Raw genomic sequence first — 17,058 nt, 5'->3', positions numbered from 1 at the left:
TTAAGGAGTTTTATGTAATCCTTTCAGATGAGTTAGCAGAAGGGACCACAGTGGTCTGCTATTGTATAGTGGCCTATGAGGCCAACAAAAGGTAACTGTAGAAGCTTATCTTTGGTTGCTTGCCGTGAGGCCCATTGTGTTTATTTCTGTCATAGCCAGCTTTTCTTGGTGTATCTCTCCCTGATCTGGCTTCAGCTTTTCTCTTCTGATCTCTGGTTCAGAACCAGGAGCTGAAATGTCCTTTGCTTTAAAGAGCACCCAGTGCCTCCTCACAGCGTGTCTGCCACTGGCAGCACCTGAGATGGGGATGCTTGCTGTTGCTTTATTCTGCTAGCTGTTTTCTTTTTTTCCCCCATATAATTTTTARGTGATTCACAGATCCTTTGAGAGCCACCAGAACTCAAAAAAAGGTCAAAAATTTTGAAAGGTAGGTAGCTCTAGGGTCAAATCTAGACCCAGTGTAAGTTATGAACCTACTGACTTCAGTGGACTTTACTGCTATATATTTGCAGTTTGAACAGTTTGTGGCCTTACTGTCAAAATATTAAATTAAGGAAAAGGGGATGTGAGGATGGTGATTAGAATCATGAAAATTCAGAGTTCAACAACTCGCAGTCTGACAGGTCTCAAGCAAGATGTGCCATGACATTGGCAATCCCTTGCTCAGCCTTCCAGGGGGGCAACATGCAGTCTGTGGGAGAACCGAGTACCTCCAGTCTGGCAGTTCTTCATGGCTTTTGCCCAAACCTGAATATCAAAAATCCCAGACTCTAGACAAATGTAAATTTTCTGCTTTTTTTTTTCTCTCTCTCTTTTTTCCTCTGTCTGGATGAGGCTGCTACCAACAGCAGGAGGTTATCACTCCGTTATTGCCCAGAAGTGCTTCAGAGGGGAACTGACCATGACCGCATGCTCTTACCGCCGTTGCCACTGCTGCTGGGGGTGGTCAGGGTGCCCGGCTGGCTGCCCCTGCCCCCCTTTGCCAGGCGGTGGGTTACTGACTGTGGTAGGGGTCGGGGTGAAGCACTGCTCCTTTTTCACGGGTGAGCGTGCCTCAGCGGCGAAGCTCAAGTCCTCTGGCATAAGGGGGGATATGACATTCCCAGAAGCTGTGGAAGACTTTAAGGTACATTTTAAGGAGAGTCCCACTGTACAAAAACAAGTCCACATTTTGCATAGAGCCAGGACCTTCTTTATTAAACCGCTTTTCTCAATGCTAGTTCCTTACTATAGCATGGACTTCAGAATAACAAATAACTACAGTTAAAAAAATAAAAAGGGGATTATCCATACATTTTTAAACCTGAAAACAATACTCATGACTCAGTCACACAACAGCTCTTAAAACGTACTGCTCTTAATTCATTCGCGTGTGCCTAGGCCTGGGAATCAGAGTCCTCAGGGCACCGCTTGGCTGCAGGGCACAGGTGGTGGTCGGGGTCTGCTCCCCGGCACAGACCCGGGGCCAGCAGGACTGCCTGCTGTGGCAGCTGCCAGCCTCCCAAGTACAGGGCACTGCGCGAGAAGGGACTTGGGCAGGGATGTGCGCGCGGGCCGAGGACTGCGCGGCTGGCGGGCACGTGGGGCTGGCGGGTTTGGTCCCCACGGGGGTCCTCCCTTGAGAGGCTCCCGCGTTGGCCCCACAGGGGGACTGTTTCCAAGTTGTCACTTTTCATGCACAAACACCGTGTTATTTTGACGCACATTTTTGTGTTCGGTTTCCTTCCTTAAAAATGGCTCGTGCTGTACATACCCCTAGGACTCTGCCAGGAAGATTTAGTTTGATACTCACTTTGAGTGGTCTGCTCCAGATCTCATCTCTTCAGATGTGACTTGGCACACAAAACTTCCTCTGTGAAATAAATGATTCAGGCTCTTACCATGAAAGAGAGACCTCCTGAAAGACTCTTTCATGCGGAGCCAGAGAGACTAGAGACTGTCAGAGTTTTAAAGACAAAATATTTCAGTCAGAAAGGTATACAGACTTCATACAGGTGGGACTGTTCACACATTGGCAGTTTTTGAATTAAGCTTTTAAATAAAAGATTTGTCTTGAGACCAAAAAAGTGATGCCTTTTATGAGTAATAATGCATAAAGCATTTTTTTCTGGATGACACCACCACTCAATATAAAATAAGCTGGCTCTTTTGATTTATTGAAAAGCCAAACTCTTATTTCTCCTTGGGAAAATGACACATCATACAGTTCACCAGTTTGCAGATGCCTGAGACACATATGTTGCTGCTAAGGCTGGGATTGGCTTTTGTGTCACAGGACAAGCTGAGGAAATATGGTTCATGTCTTGGGCTACAGCACTTATTAGAGATGATGGGATAGAAGCTGATGGTGAGTATCATTGCTGGGAATTATGTTTTTTTATGAAGTTTTGCCTTATAAGTATGTATGTAAGCATTTGACTTTTAACAAAGGTTTTTCTTTGCTGGTATATATAAATATAGCAACTGTTTAATTACGTAAATATAAATCAAAGTTATCTGAATGTTTGAATTTATACCTCTGTATGATATGCCAATGTTTTAATATGAGTCATGTCCAACAGGAGCCTCACATATTTTTGTGCAACCTGAACTGTGACCTGCTCCTCTTCTCGGTTCTTCGGCTCCCCCTTTTGCACTGTCTGCACTGTCTGCCTGGCTGCCACTGTATCCAGCCTCCTCCAGGCAATGAGCAGACAGCCTGGAGCTGCAGCCTGGGACCCTGGCCACCGCCTCCAGCGTCGGCTCTGATTTCCCCAATTTTGGCTGTAGGCACTTGGGAACAGAAGATGTGTCTCTTTCTATACATGACTAACAGTACAGATTTTTGGATGGTCCTGTAATAACAGAAACAATATGCTTCAGCTGTGGAAAAGCATGACCCTAGAACAAAAGATTTCACAATAACGTCGTAAGCAATGGGAGCTCGTTGCACATTTTGCACCAACATTGTCTCTGAGAAGGGCCTCTGCCCAAATAATAGCACATCTGCTTCAGAGAGGCTTTTCAACTGCATGGTGTTCCATGCCTCAGAGAGATAGATTCAGACATCACTGTACATTTTTCCAGAAGGAAATTTTCTAGTCTGAGGTTATTTTGGCTTTTCATTACAGCTAGCAGTTGTAAAGGGGGGAGACACGTTCCACCAAAAATGTAGCAGTCCTGTGCTGAATTCCTGGTCCAAGCTGGCCACTGAGAGTTCAATTATGCCCAATGAAAATGAAGGAAGGAAGGAAGGAAGGAAAAGAAAGACAGAGAGAGAAAGAGGGAGAGAGGGAAAGAGGGAAAGAAAGAAAAAGAAAGAAAGAAAGAAAGAAAGAAAGAGAAAGAAAGAAAGAAAGAAAGAAAGAGACAGACAGACTTTGGAAGGAGCATACTGAATCACAGAATCACAGAATGGTTGAGGTTGGAAGGGCTCTGGTCATGTCATCCACTCCTGCCTAAACATCACCGCTTTCTGACATAGGCTCAGATGAAGGCTGCAAAGGAGCATCTGTAAGGCTCCGAAAATGGAGATGAATACCTGCATCCACGTGTATTAGCTCCTTGTTTGTTTAATACGGTGTGAGAGTGGAGACAAAAACATTATTAAAGGCATACCTTCTCATGTATGTTCTCTAAGTGTTCCCAAAAGCACCTTAATTGCAGCTATCGATTAAAGTGTATAAAGGGAAGCTTCCATTTCTGCCCATTTCAAATGCCCTTCACATAAAAAAAAAGAGACCTTTCCCCAGAGAGTTAACAGGTGTAAGTGAGAAACTACTGACGGGAGCAGCAGGTTTCAAAGCCGCATTTGAAACTGTTGTAATAACTAGAAAAAAATCCCGGGACAACAGAACTTTGAATAACAAAACGGGGAGTTTCTAAGCCAGCAGAAACGGGGGCAGGCCGGGCACCCGGCTCCGGGGCAGCTGTGCGGGGTTTGGGGCCCGCGGGGCGCAGGAGGTGCCTACGGGACCCGGGCGTTGCTGCACGGCCCCGGGGCCACCGTCTCCCGGCGGCGGGGAAGGGGGCCGCTCCGGCGAGCGACCCCCGCAGACGCCAGCGACAGCCCCGAGGAGGGAAACGGCCTGGCCGCGGGTTCCCATGGCAACGCGGCCTGTGACACGCTCGCCGGCCGTGACCTCATAAAGCGCCCGCTGGCCCCGCAGGTCGGCGGCGTCCGCGGCCCCTCCACAGCCCGCGTCGGGCAAGGCTCTCCAGGCTAATTTTTCTCCCCCACGAGTGCAAGCCGCCACGGTTGTACTCGTACACTAATATGGTTTAAAGCGCTACCATGTCTTTGTGCAGTCGCTTTCTGGAAGACGCCACGCGGGAGTTGAGGAAAGCGGACCGGGAGATCAAGAGGCAGCTGAAGGTGCTGGACCTGCGCCTGCAGCTGCCCCGGCTCTGCGACGACCTCCTGCCGCCCCGCGTGTGCAGCGGGCGCCCGCGCTGCCCCTGCGACCCCCTCTGCCGCGCGTCCTGCCTCGCCGCCGGGGAGAGGAGGGTGCTCCAGGCGCAGCTCGACGTGGAGCGCGAGCTGGCCAGGTAGACGCGCCGTCCGCGGGCTGGCTGCGGGGATTCGCGTCTTTCAAGGCAGGATTTTAAGGGAATGTCAAGGGTGGAAATAGATAAGCAGGACAGGATGCAAATACCAATCTGGGGGAAAATTTTGGAGAAGGTGAAAGCATCTGGCACTACTTGTGCGGCATGTGAAATACTCTGGACCTTGAGTATGAAAAAATGTGGCTTCAGTCATCTTGCCAGCTCTGTCTAAAACTAAACAAAAGTACACAGCTACATCCAAAGCTGTTCAGCTGTGGAACAAAGCCCATCTTCAGTGTAAATTCAATTTAAGTCTATTTAAAGTAAAAACATATTATCATCTTCCTCGCTGTCCAAAAGGGGCTTGTATGTGGTGGTGTGTGATAGCGGCGTACCAGGCATGTATGGCCATATTTTCCCAAATATTAAGTAGGAGGGATGAGTTTCAGGATTTCTAAATTTCCTTTTTGACCATTGTGATGAGGATGTTATTTTGTCAATAGAGTTTCAGATTGACTTTAGCATAGATAAAAATAAAATATAGCCCTACCGGAAGGGATTGGTTAAATGATAAAGCCTTCCCATTGGAGTTAAGGCACAAACAAAAGTTTAGAAAGCAGAAGGGGTAAGAAATTCTTTGGTAATCAGATGGCAGTGAAAGCCTGTTATTGCGTTTACTGTATTTTTATTCCCTACCCAAAACTCAAACTACCCAAACTTCTGTTTGAGTTCTGTTTCATTGTGCCTGGAGATGAGACCTTGATCTTGTCAGTTAAAAATGTGACATTTTCGTTACCCACAGAGCTGCAAGTATCAGCCGTAGGTGGCTGCGTGTGTTATCCAGTGGGTGCAAAGAAGTTGGAGGAAAAAGCCTGACCTCTGGGTTAATTTTACACTGACTTCAGCAAAACTGAAAGTTGCTGTGGGGTTGCTTTAAATTTATCTGCCGGCTGCAGCTCACGTGGGGCTGTGGGGCAGCTCGCTTCAGATGGGCCCTCCCGGCTCCCCGGCCTTGCGCCGGCTGCTCTAAGAGCCCAGGTTTTCGTCGGTGCCCTGAGGGTCAGCACTGGACAAGAACAGCATCCAGCTGCAGAATTACGCACCAGACTCTCCGTAAGGTGCATGGAAACCCCATCTGCAGCACAGCCGAAGGCTTCAGGAGCTGCCTGAGGGACTGCAGGGAGCTTTTACCCAAGGGTCAGGCTCACTGCCCCAGCCCATGCCACGCTCGGAAGAACYGGCTAGGAAATCTGTGATGAATCTGTGGATGAATCTCTACCACTTTCMTCTGAAATCACACCAGAGCAGGACTTCAGCTGGTCAGGCTGGAGAATTCAACCATCACCTTCCCACAAAAAAAACCCAAACTGCTCTGGATGACCAACTCTTTTTCCCAGAATCTTATTCTCCTCCAACAAGCAATGTAAAAAGACCAAAGAGGTAGATGAAGGAGCCGGCTCTCAGAGAGCACAGAAAATCCACTTTAAAAACACTGTGTCATGTTGAATCATTGTAGGCATGTTTCAAAGGAATAGTTTTTCTAAAATTGGTGTGCTTTAGTAATGAACCACTCTGGGATTTCTCACCTTAGTGATCATGCCTGTTTTCTCATTTGTTACCCCATTTCCTCTTCCTTCACACACATTTTCTTTTTGATTTGCTGCCTTGTGTCCAGTTTAGCCTATTATAATTGAGGTTACCCTTTTATTGTATGTTTTACGAATGGTTTGGAAAACAGCTATTCTTTTGGTTGAGCAGAGTTGCTGTTTGACAGTATTAGAAATCATTTTAATCAGTAAGCTCCAGCCAGATCAGTAAGCCTCCAGCCGAGCTTTGCATGAGCATTTTTGTATTTTTTGCCAGATGTGTCTCCTATCCACTGATCACTTTAAACAAAACACCTAACTGGAAAATATAATTTATTGTAACTATCTAGTGAAAATTTAGGACAGGGCGTAACATGGACACGCCTGGCTTAGTGGACATGTTTACCTGTGAAGAGGAGCAGCAGCTTCTGTATATTCAGGTGAAAGAACTTTTCATCTTCACAGTTGCTCCATGCCAAGTGTGCATAGCAAAATGCTCCTTATCGCTGAAGCATGCGAAGAAGCATCGTGTGTTCATTTTGACAGTGTAGACAGTTCCACCAGTGCTGTGCATCAGAGTTTGTGTGAAGATAGACCCAACAGTTTCCTATTTACTTCTCTTGTCCTCAAGGGTAACCATCCATCCCTCTGTTAGTTGGACTGAAAGGTTGTCTTCTTGTTTTTATTTCAGGACACAAAGAAGACTTAATAAGATGTTGAACTCCTCCCATGATCATAAGCTTTTAGCTTTGATGGATGTGAAGGGTTTTGACCCTGATGAAGTTACTGTAAAGGTGAAAGATGGGAAGGTTAAAGTGTTAGCTGAGCATGAGGAGGAATATAGCACCATAAGAGGGAAGGAGTATAACTACAAAAACATCAGAAAGGAAATCAACTTGCCTCCTGGGGTGGATGAAGATGAGGTGATGTACTCTGTAGGACCTAACAGTATTGTGAAGATTGAAACTCCGCGCAAGTGCTACCCATGTCTCATGAGTCTCTGAGCGAAGGCAGGGAGCAGCAAGCAGCCGCAGCCAGGCAGCGCATGGGCACAGTGTGGGTCAGTCCACTGCAGCTCCCATGGGGCCTGGTCTGAGCACTGAGCACATGCCAGCAGTGCCTCTGGCCTCTCCCGAAACAAAAGAGAGCATTCCAAAAAGGTGTGTGTGAGTCTCATTTCAAAGGGCTTTGGTGATCAAAGGGGGGGCCAGCTGGAAAACAGGAAGATACTAACAAATTTGGGAACGCTTGGTCACTTGCTAGATAAAAAAACACTGCTGGAGGTGGCATAAATCAGAACAGGTATTGCTGTTGCTTATGGATTTTAAAAGCTGAAAGAAACCGTTATGATCAGTCCCATTTCTATAATAATGACTCTTCTCTCAATTGCATCACTTCTGTTTGAGCTGGAGGATATTTTCTAGGAAGAAAATCTTGATAATAAAGACTTCAAGGGGAGAAAACTCCTTCCTAGGCAACACCCCTGAGTTAGCTGTGCCAGTGGTGAATTAATCGTGTTCTTTGGAACATGTATCTTCATTTCTTCACTAAATGTGTCTGAGTTCACCTGCATCTCATCTTGTTCTTCCCTGTGAAAAGCCATCTCTAGCAGAAATCTCTTCCCTACATTGGTGACCCGATCACCTCTTAACCTTCCTGGAGAGAAGAAAAATCAATAGACCCATCTCCATTTTCTCATCGGAAAGCCAGTTTTCCAAGTCTTGAATTATTCTTGCAGCTCTTCTTCTGAACTTGTTTGCAGTTCCCAACACCCCATACAAATTCCAGAAATGAGCAGCATTTTTTGGTAGTGATCCCACAAATGCTGTAACACAGAGAAAATGCCACCCTGACACTGCTCAGTCTGTCCTRGATATGCATATTTCAGTCTCCAGCACTTAGGAAAATAATAAGCAAGTCAGTTCCATTCCCAGATTACATGAGTACAAAAGCTTGTTTCATTCATATACTTATTTACCATTATTGTGTACAGGAGTGCGCTTTGGTATTCTCATGCCTGTCATTATCCCTGAGCACACTAGTCCCCACCAAAAAGCTGGGGCTTGTCAAAGCTGTTTCTAGTCAAAGAGGAGGAAAAGCATCTGAACACTGAAAATGAGCCATTGGGGAGCCTGGTGCATTGTGGTGCGGGTGCCTTATGGCCACTTTTCTCTCAGCAGCAGGGCTCCTGGGTCAGGCTTTCCCCTTCGTGGTGAAGGAGGAAGTTCATTACAGGACCACCTAAGCCAAGCGTTATTTAGCTGGCCAGGAAGGCAGGAGCTGATTTGCCCTGRGGCACTCCTCAGCTCCGATGCCCAGCCCTTGGCAAGTGCTCTGCTGCTGTTCTCTGACTAGCAAAACTGCATCCAGGAGGTTACCAGCAGTTTTTCCAACTATTCTTTTTTGTTCCTGGTAAACTTTCTGCCACTGAGAGCCTGCTCTGCTCTGCTGCTGCCAACAAAACTGGTGAGATTTCCCTGGTACTAGTGAGGTTTCCCTCTACAGCACATGGAGACCGGTTTCTTTAAATGGGTGTAGCCTTAGTCATCAAAATGCTGAGCATGGTATGTACTATCCACAATGCCACAGCTAGCATCCCCCCAGCTAACTCGATTTTTTCCAGTGACGTCCAGTCATGCAAAGGAAAATGGACAAGATCCCTGTCGGGGTCCACCCATGCCATCCAGAAGTGAGAGAGTCTGACCTGCACAGCCCCATCCTTTTTCCTGCCTGATAGCACAGCGCTTTCGTGGCAAGGAAAGAGGTAGTTTCTAGCTTCCTTAGGCAGGCGCATGCAGGCTCCCTGGGCTTCCCTGCCCCATGCCCAGCTCCCTAATTTGCAACACTTCTTTTTCCATGGAGTGGAGAGGCCCACAAGGCTGTTGCAACACCTGGAGACCTCACCCTCCTTTGGCTGCTGTAGAGGACTGTAGAGGCTGCTGCAAGTCTCCTAGGGCTATCTAGTTCCAGAGGAAGCTGCCTTCTTCTGCCCTTTTGGGGCCTTTTGCCCATTATCAGGATCAAAAAGAAGAGGAGCAGATAGGTCCTCTATGGAGTTGACTCTCCCTTACAAATACTGGAAAGCAATACATGAAAAATTAAGTTGTGCCATTTGTTCACTCCATTTGCTTCTTACAAAAGCTGCACTGTTGGGAAGAACTGTCTTTGAAGGACAGAGGGTGGTTTTCTAGAAGGCGTTGGGAATATCGCAAAGCATTTAYCAGCAGATGAGAGAATGACTAAAAGCATTTCCTATCATAGCGTAGAGGAGAATCAATAGCTTGGAATTAATAAGAAAACATTTTTCATCTTGAAAGAGGAAGGGAATTGTCAATATCAATTCTTCAAGGAAATGTCAACAAAAAATTTCAGCCAGTCACTGCAGCATCTCCAAAGTGAGACCTCACACAGCCGTCTGGTTTGCTGGCAGGCGTGTGAGCGCTGGCAGAGCCCTCGCTCACTCTGCGTACAGCTGCACACAGAATCAGCGGGGCGGGGGGGTGACACAAATGGGACAGACCTGCTGGACGACTGTATTTGCTGCACTGGCTTCCCCCACTTCTGTACTTGCTCCTCCAGAAAGGAGAGCTGTGTTTCTGCTGCAGCCCCTTCCTCAGGGGTTGTGCCAGGAGAAAGCAGCGTTCGCTTTCACTCTGGAAAGGCGCGTAACAGGAAAATACGCTCCATCTCTGCATTCCCAAGCTGTGTGGCTGAGCCGTCTCTCCAAAGAGCAGCACCTGTTTCAGGCTCCGTTCGCCCCTGGGGCCTGGGGCAAGAAAGACACAGCCTCTTGCTGGTGCGCACTCCCCCGCGACAGATTATCCTGGCAGGGGAACCTGATGCTTTAGCCTGCGCGGGCGCAGAAACGAACCTCTAACATTAACGAACCTGTCAGCAGGAGTGGGCGGGCAGCCTGCGGCGTTACTGTGCAACGTGCTGCAACTTGGAGAGTCCAGTCAAAACCCCCTCCGAACTGAGGCGGCACTGCCGCACATTAGCCTGGTCGAGAAGTGCATTTGCTGGCTTAGCACCGGGGCCCTGGGGCCTGCGCGGCCGCGGCCAGGTGCCTCCAGCACCCAGGGGTCCCTGCTGCTGAGCGCGCCGACCCGCTGCAGCAGCCTGGGTATCGCCCTGGAAACCCTCAGGTCTAAAGAAAACAAAGCCGGTGCTTTATTTGCAGACTGTAAGAAGGCAGCCAGGTTTCACAGTTTGCATTCATCGTCTGAATGTGGTGAAATCAGAGGGGCCGGGCTGCAAGGGAGTGAGCCAAGCCCTGCCTGCTTGGCCATGCTGCTCCCTGGCAGCGCAGTGGCCGCGGGGGACCCGCGCCTCCCCTGCCTCTGCCCCTGCCCTGGCTGCAGAAAGGCTCCAGCAAGGGGCACAGCCTGCCCATGCTCTCCAAAGGCTACACCAGCCCGCTGCGTCGCTTTGATGCCCTTCGGACCGGGCTGGAGCAGTCAGMAGCACTTTTGCCTCTCGTCCAGCGAGTGCAGCCAAGGGCAGCTCGCTCCTCAAGCTTCGTCGCAAAATCACTGGTGCTGTGGGACATGTTCGGTCAAACGTTACAACAAATGGCTGAGGATCATTTTGGCCTTATCCAGCTGGTAATTTAACTAACTTTAAAGAAATGGGCTGCTTCTGGCATATTTTCAGCATCCAGGCAGCATCTAAATAAGGGCTGATAATAAATTTTAAGCTTTATGGGCTTGGCATATTGCTGGGTCAGTATGTACGCGCCCATGCCAGGTAGCTTGGTTTTCCTGCTGTTGGCTGAGGACATTTAGAAACAGGCCATGCCTCGACTAGGAAGCTGCAAGGGAGCCTCCTTTGACAGCGAGAGGCAAGGATGGGGTTTGGGGATACTAGAAACAACCCTGAGAAGACCTCCCTCTTACAAAGCAACCCACCGAGAAATAAAACTGAAAACCTTTGGGGATATAGTAGTCACTTTAGTAGTCATGTTGTAACTGCTTCTACAGAAATTGTCTGAGGGTGCAGAAGAGAAACATATTTCAATGCCTGCCATCTACCCATGACTTCAGACTTGCAGAATATGTAGCATCCTACAGGGATCATAGGGCTAGCTATGACTGCTCTTATCCTTATTGCTCAACCTTTTAACACATACTATTCACACTTCGTTCCTAAATTAGGCTCCTAAAACCATATTTAAACTCCCAAACAGCACAACTTGGTTTACAGCTATGTTTTTATCCCCAAAGTTCAAGACTAGAAGGCACTGGCAGATCATCTGCCCTAGTCTCCTCTTATATTATCTTATACCACAAATAAACTGGCCAAAGTATAACTTCCAGAAAGGGATCTAGTCTTGATTTGAGGACTGTAGGAGACAGACTCCACCACATTTCTTTGTGTTTTGTTCCAGTGGCTTAATGCCTTGTAATTAAATGCCATGCCTTGTTGCTAACATGATATTGTCTGGCATCATCAATTCATTTTTTTCTCTGCCAGAGGAAAAAAAAAAGTCCTTAGAAGCTGACTTAGTAGTAGCATAGTAGTAGCTATAAACTTCTATATTGTAATTAAGTCACTTTTCAATCTTGAAATTCTGAAATTTCTCATTGTAAGACCTGCTTTCCAGCTCTTGAATATTTTTAGTTCCTTCTTGCACCCTTTCACAAGTTTTCAATACCCTTGTCAAAGGTGGGCACTAGAACTGCACGCAGTAATGCCGTATCTCATTCATCAACACCGTGTGCAGAGGCAGGAATCATCTCTTTCTTATGCCAATACACAATGCTTTCTCTTTTATATATATCTCTCTTTTACAGTCTTTCCAAGACTGAAAGACCTTTATATCTTTCTGGTGCTGCATTTTTTGAGGTACTCGTGTCGGGCGGCCAGTTCACCCTGCACCCTACATCTCACTGACGGGGTTGCCTATTTTAAGACTGCGGTCTGCAAGCGTGGCCTGTGTTTCTCCTTCTCACACYGCTGACATGGAGAGGATTTGCGAGGCAGCCTAGCTGATATTAAGAAACATTCAGAAGGGAAGCACACTTCAATTATTGGAACAGGATGCAGCAAAAAACTACTTGATCTTTATTTTTTTCTTACAGAAATGAGCCACATTTTTTACTATTGATTAGGACACCCAGCATTTAAATTCAAATATGACTTGAAGGCTGTGAGACATGTTAAGAGACATTGTAAAGAAAAGTCCTAGTTCATTTTATATCCTGTGAAATGCTAGTCCAGGCTGGTAGGAGCACCTCTAAGACCTTTTCCGTAATAGAAACAAATCACTCGAAGAGTCACTTAGGTCTGAAATACCTACATGCTATAAATTCCTTCAGACATACCCAAAAGTGTTCTTGAAATCTGTACACTACAAATACTGCTTAGATGAAACTTTGCTAAAAGAAAGCACCTTTAGAAAACTATCATTAACAAAGCAAGACATGCTCACATTAGCATCTCCCTAAAAGAAATTACTTTGCCACTAGGTGGCAGATGGGGTTATTTATTTATTTATCGCTGTAAATATCTTCTAAAAGCAAAAATAATAACGGTGCTATTACTCATAAAGCAATAAGGCTGGTATGCACGGAGGCTTGCATTTTTATTTGCAGCACTGATAGCAAATGAAACAGATGGTGTGAGGGAGAATTGTCATTCATGTAATTGCAGCACGCCGGGGCTGTCATGACAGACCAAGATACCATTAAGTTTCTGCACTGGATTTTATTGAACTTTGATCCTGTGACTCTTTTTCCCTTGAGCAGACCTCCTTAGGAAGCCTAGTTTCATTGCCTTCAGCAATCTGCCTATGTGAGGACTCGTAGCCAGAACAGGGACTTCCAGGTGTTGATTTTATTGCATTCCTCAGCATATTGCTACACAAATGTATTTTGTGGGCTCATTTTGACCATCCTCACAGAAGCAAATACCCTCTTGGAATTCCCTGGCACGAGGAAGATGCCTGGGATGGCAATTTGGCTTTCTAGCTATAAACGTCACTGCATTCTTGAACTCCAGCCTTATCGGGGCATTTATAAATAAACACAGCAGTAGGAATTTGTGATGAAAGGTCATTTGAGGATGCTAGCTGCAGACCTCTCTTCAGTCATGTGTTTCAGGGAGTTTTCCTACAGCCAGGCAGTGCTCCGCAGGGTTATGTAATGCAGAAACATTACTTCTCTCCCAGCTATCGCAAATTTGGGGAGAGTGGTATCTCAGTGGGAAGGTGCGAAGAGATCCCAGCTTTCCTCTGCCAGCTCACTGGTGCGCTGCTCTCCCAGTAAGTGCTGCCACGGCCCTGGGAAGGCATCTCACGCTTTCTAGAAGAGCTGCACCAGATCCAGAGGGTTATTTTTGCAAATGAGCAAGCATCCGGGAAAGTTATTCCAAGCTGCAAGGGCCAACGCTGCTCTTCACACCCCAGTTTCTTATCCGCTGAGCACTGGCACGTAGAGGCTTTTGGATTTACTCCGGCCACATGAGGGGACAGTGCAGGCTGCCCCAGCATCCCCCAGCACAGACAATTCTTTACTCCTATGTTACTTCAGCACTGACATAGTAGCTGTCTYTGATTATTTTCCCTATAGGACAAAGATGTGAGAAACTTAATCCACTCATTTTATTTGTGCCTAAAGTTAAACTAACCATTGTCCCTGTTAACACTTTTGGCACCTTCATCTCTCAGATAAACTTTCAAGACATGTTTTCCATCATTTCCCATGGAGAAAGCACTAATAGTTTAGAAGACAGAGTAGGAGCTCACAGCTTCAAGTGTATTTCTATACCAAAGACTTCTTGAATTTGTTGTTATTCTGGACTCTGCACTTGTCACATCATTAATAATCTTGCATTAGATTTAGATTAGGAGTAAACTGATCCTTCTGATGCTCTCACTATGACTGCCTAGAGGTTGCCATGAGTGTGGGACATGGGCCCTTGTTTCCCCACTGTTTAACCTTGCGAGTTCCCTCCCTGGTCACGTCAGATGCTTGCTATTCCTCTTTTTTAATTTTTTTTTTTTATCTCTGGCTATTTTCTATTTGCACCCCTCCATTTTAATTGCTGTGGTTTGTGCTTTCGTTTGGCAACTGATGTGTGGGGTTTCCTTCTCTTTTTCCTCAAAGACACTCTTTCGGCTTGAACAGAGCTACTATATCATGCTAATTATCTGTACATATGCTCTTCCCAACTCCTTGCCTTGTTTAGGCATCGTGTTTCACAGTGTGCATACAGTAATGTTCCTGTGGGTTTCTAGCCTCCATCCTCACTTTGAAAGCTTTCCAGTTCTTCCCCTGACCTTTCCTTCGCGACTGCTTTCCCCCCCACACCCTCATCTTGCTCCACATTCACCTCCCACCCCAGCAGTGCTGTTACAGCCAGACACGGGCAGACACCTTGGTTCCCGCAGGCTGCTGCCCTCCTCGTGCGTTTGGGAGACCGGAAGGGAAATGTTTCCCCTTCTTTCTCCTGGGATGCTCCAAGGATAGGATGACCAAGCACTGCTTTTGCTAGGGCTCAAATCWTAGTCAAGCAATCTAGCTCCAAAAAGCTTGTCTGGCTCTGAGGTTATCACCTTGATAAGAAGGATCACCTGTTATTTTTAGGTGTTGTGAAATCATAAAAACATGGAATTGTTCTTCCCTGTTTGCCTGTTTCAACAGTAATTATAAATAAAAGAGGGTCTCTTGGCTCTTTGGTTCCTCATGCTAACCCCTAACTTGGGACATCTCATGTAGTCTTTGAAGGCCTGCGAGTGAAAATAATCCTGCAATTAACAGACTGTAAACCATGAATCAAACTACAGGACAAATCATCATCCCCTGCACCTCACAAATACAGATTTTAACCTGCCAGAAAAATAAAATACAGCCTCTTAAAAAAAAGAAAAAAGAAAAAAAAGAGAGAAAGTTTTATGTATCTATGCCTGTTTGTGAGGAAAAGCGTGGAAAAGAGACAGAGTTGCCAGGTTAATTTTTGTTTTCACAGCCATGTGAATGGACGTGGCACTTCCAAACGTACCCAAAGGGGAAGCAAAGAACAGCGCCGCCCCCCTGGGGCGCGCAAGCGGCAGGCTGGCACAGGGCCACCGCGGAGGGCAGGCCCATGCTCCTGCAGAGGGACAGGARAAGGCCCGAGAAGAGGAGAGCCTGGGGCCAGCCCAGTTCACAGAGCAGGTCCGAGCCCAGGCGCAAACCCTGTCCGAGCATCCCCAGGTGCCGCAGCTCGCCATTGCCTCCCACGTACACCAGCAGCGATATGCCCGCACTTAACAGCTCCCACTTCTGCAGCTGTCTTGGATTTCCCCCCTCTTTTGGTTGCCTGCTAGAAACATTTAAATGCAAGCAGAATCTGAAGGATGCAGTAGAGATGACTGATGTAACAGATGTGAGATTTGAGAACAAATAGGGAATAAGGAATGTGCAGATAAATCATCAAAAACAAAGATCATCTTTTTCTGGAGGGATAGCAGATGAGAAGGACTGAAAAAAGCCTGATATGTAGCATGCAATGAAAACAGAATGTAACAGCTAACATTGGCCTTTCTGAGGTTTCACTGACTGTAAAATACAGTAAGGGCACAGAACATTTAAAGGAGATGAATGAATAAAAAATGCCAACACTTGGGCTCCAATCATGGCAGATCCTGAGCACTCTCTGTTCCCATTAAATTCACTGGGAAATAGCTGCAGACAGCAGAACTGGACTGTTAATGTGAATACATGCAAAGCTAATCCTCTTGAGGAAATGGAAAGACATTTATTTGCCCACGTGTCAGCGCGCTGCTTGGAGCAAAGAGCACACTGCGTACGGGGAGGCACATGCCGGAAAAGCCGGGAGTGATCGGGGCTGCAGAACTGGTCTGGGCGATCTGGTCACGGCACACGCAGAATTGCCCAAACGCACCACTGACTTAGCAAAAGCATAAAGGTGGCAGCAAGGCATGAAAGGTTTGCAAAAGAGGTCCATGTTTCAGAGAGCAGCTTGGGATGGACAGGAGACTCCTTTACCACACTCTCAGGTGGTGCTGTGAATAGTGAAGTACACTGAAAACTCTGTGATCTTGGGGAAGGTGCGAAATTTTAATCCCCCATCCTGGTCCCCAGCCCTCCTGGACTGACAAGTGTGCCAAGAGAGTGGGGCACTAACTCTAAATCCATGACTGCCACCCAGAGAGATTTATTCATGCTAATGCTGCAGTGTAATGTGACACTGACCCTAATATTTAAAAATAGCCTAAGGGACTGGTCCACACAGACAACAAATTTAGATTAGGTGCCTGTTTACTGTGATGAGATTTTAAACATGCTGCCATTAATTTCATGATAATATAGTGGTTTTCTTCTAGGAGGAGCATGCAAAGTGTGTACAAAGAATAACACTTTGCATTAGATTAAAGCAGCAAACCAAATCAGAGGAAGCACTCACCACTTATTCCCCAGAGTAGTTATTAAAGGAGAAGGAGCAGTGCCTCTATGGTAGGATTACTCTACCATTTATGTATGCCACTTACTTTTCCTGCAAAACAGAGGCAAAGCAATCACAGCCCAGATGACTGCACACACAAAGGGAGAAGCAGTAAATACAACAGTAAATACTGGCTGGGTCGAGGCCCTGGGGCTGGGCACATTCTGTCACATTTGCTTCATGTTGTCCAAACCAGAGCCCGTGTGATAGAGCTGAAGCCTGAGAGAAAGCACACACACGCGGCCCTGGGACACTGGCTCCTGCCGCTCAGCCCTGGCCCTCTGCCCTCGGAGGCGACGCGCTGCCACGGAGCCGATGAGCCGATGCAGCAGCACTTGCTGTCAGCCAGAGACGCAGTCTGGCAGGATTTACATGCAACGGAAAATCGAGTTTAAAAGAGACACAAGTGGCATTTAAAAATTGTCTCCCAGAGGACTGCACAGCCTGGGAGCACAGAGACGCGTCGCCTGCGGGTGGCTGGGTCAGAACCAGGCAGCTCCGC

The 17,058-nt window shown here is 46.9% G+C and overlaps 1 protein-coding gene across 1 annotated transcript; it reads left to right on the top strand.

Annotated features, from left to right (window-relative positions):
* The first annotated feature begins 4,273 nt into the window (after positions 1 to 4,273).
* On the top strand, positions 4,274 to 7,179 carry ODF1 (outer dense fiber of sperm tails 1). The gene is made up of 2 exons (XM_026066745.1): positions 4,274 to 4,527; positions 6,802 to 7,179. Exons 1-2 carry the CDS (start codon positions 4,274 to 4,276, stop codon positions 7,112 to 7,114), a joined length of 567 nt encoding a protein of 188 aa, XP_025922530.1. The 3' UTR covers positions 7,115 to 7,179.
* The last annotated feature ends 9,879 nt before the right edge of the window (positions 7,180 to 17,058 follow it).

The sequence above is a fragment of the Apteryx rowi genome, unplaced genomic scaffold (assembly GCF_003343035.1).
Source record: "Apteryx rowi isolate R43461 unplaced genomic scaffold, aptRow1 scaffold_247, whole genome shotgun sequence".
In the NCBI taxonomy this organism is placed as follows: domain Eukaryota; kingdom Metazoa; phylum Chordata; class Aves; order Apterygiformes; family Apterygidae; genus Apteryx; species Apteryx rowi.
This window is presented reverse-complemented; position numbering and strand designations above follow the sequence as displayed.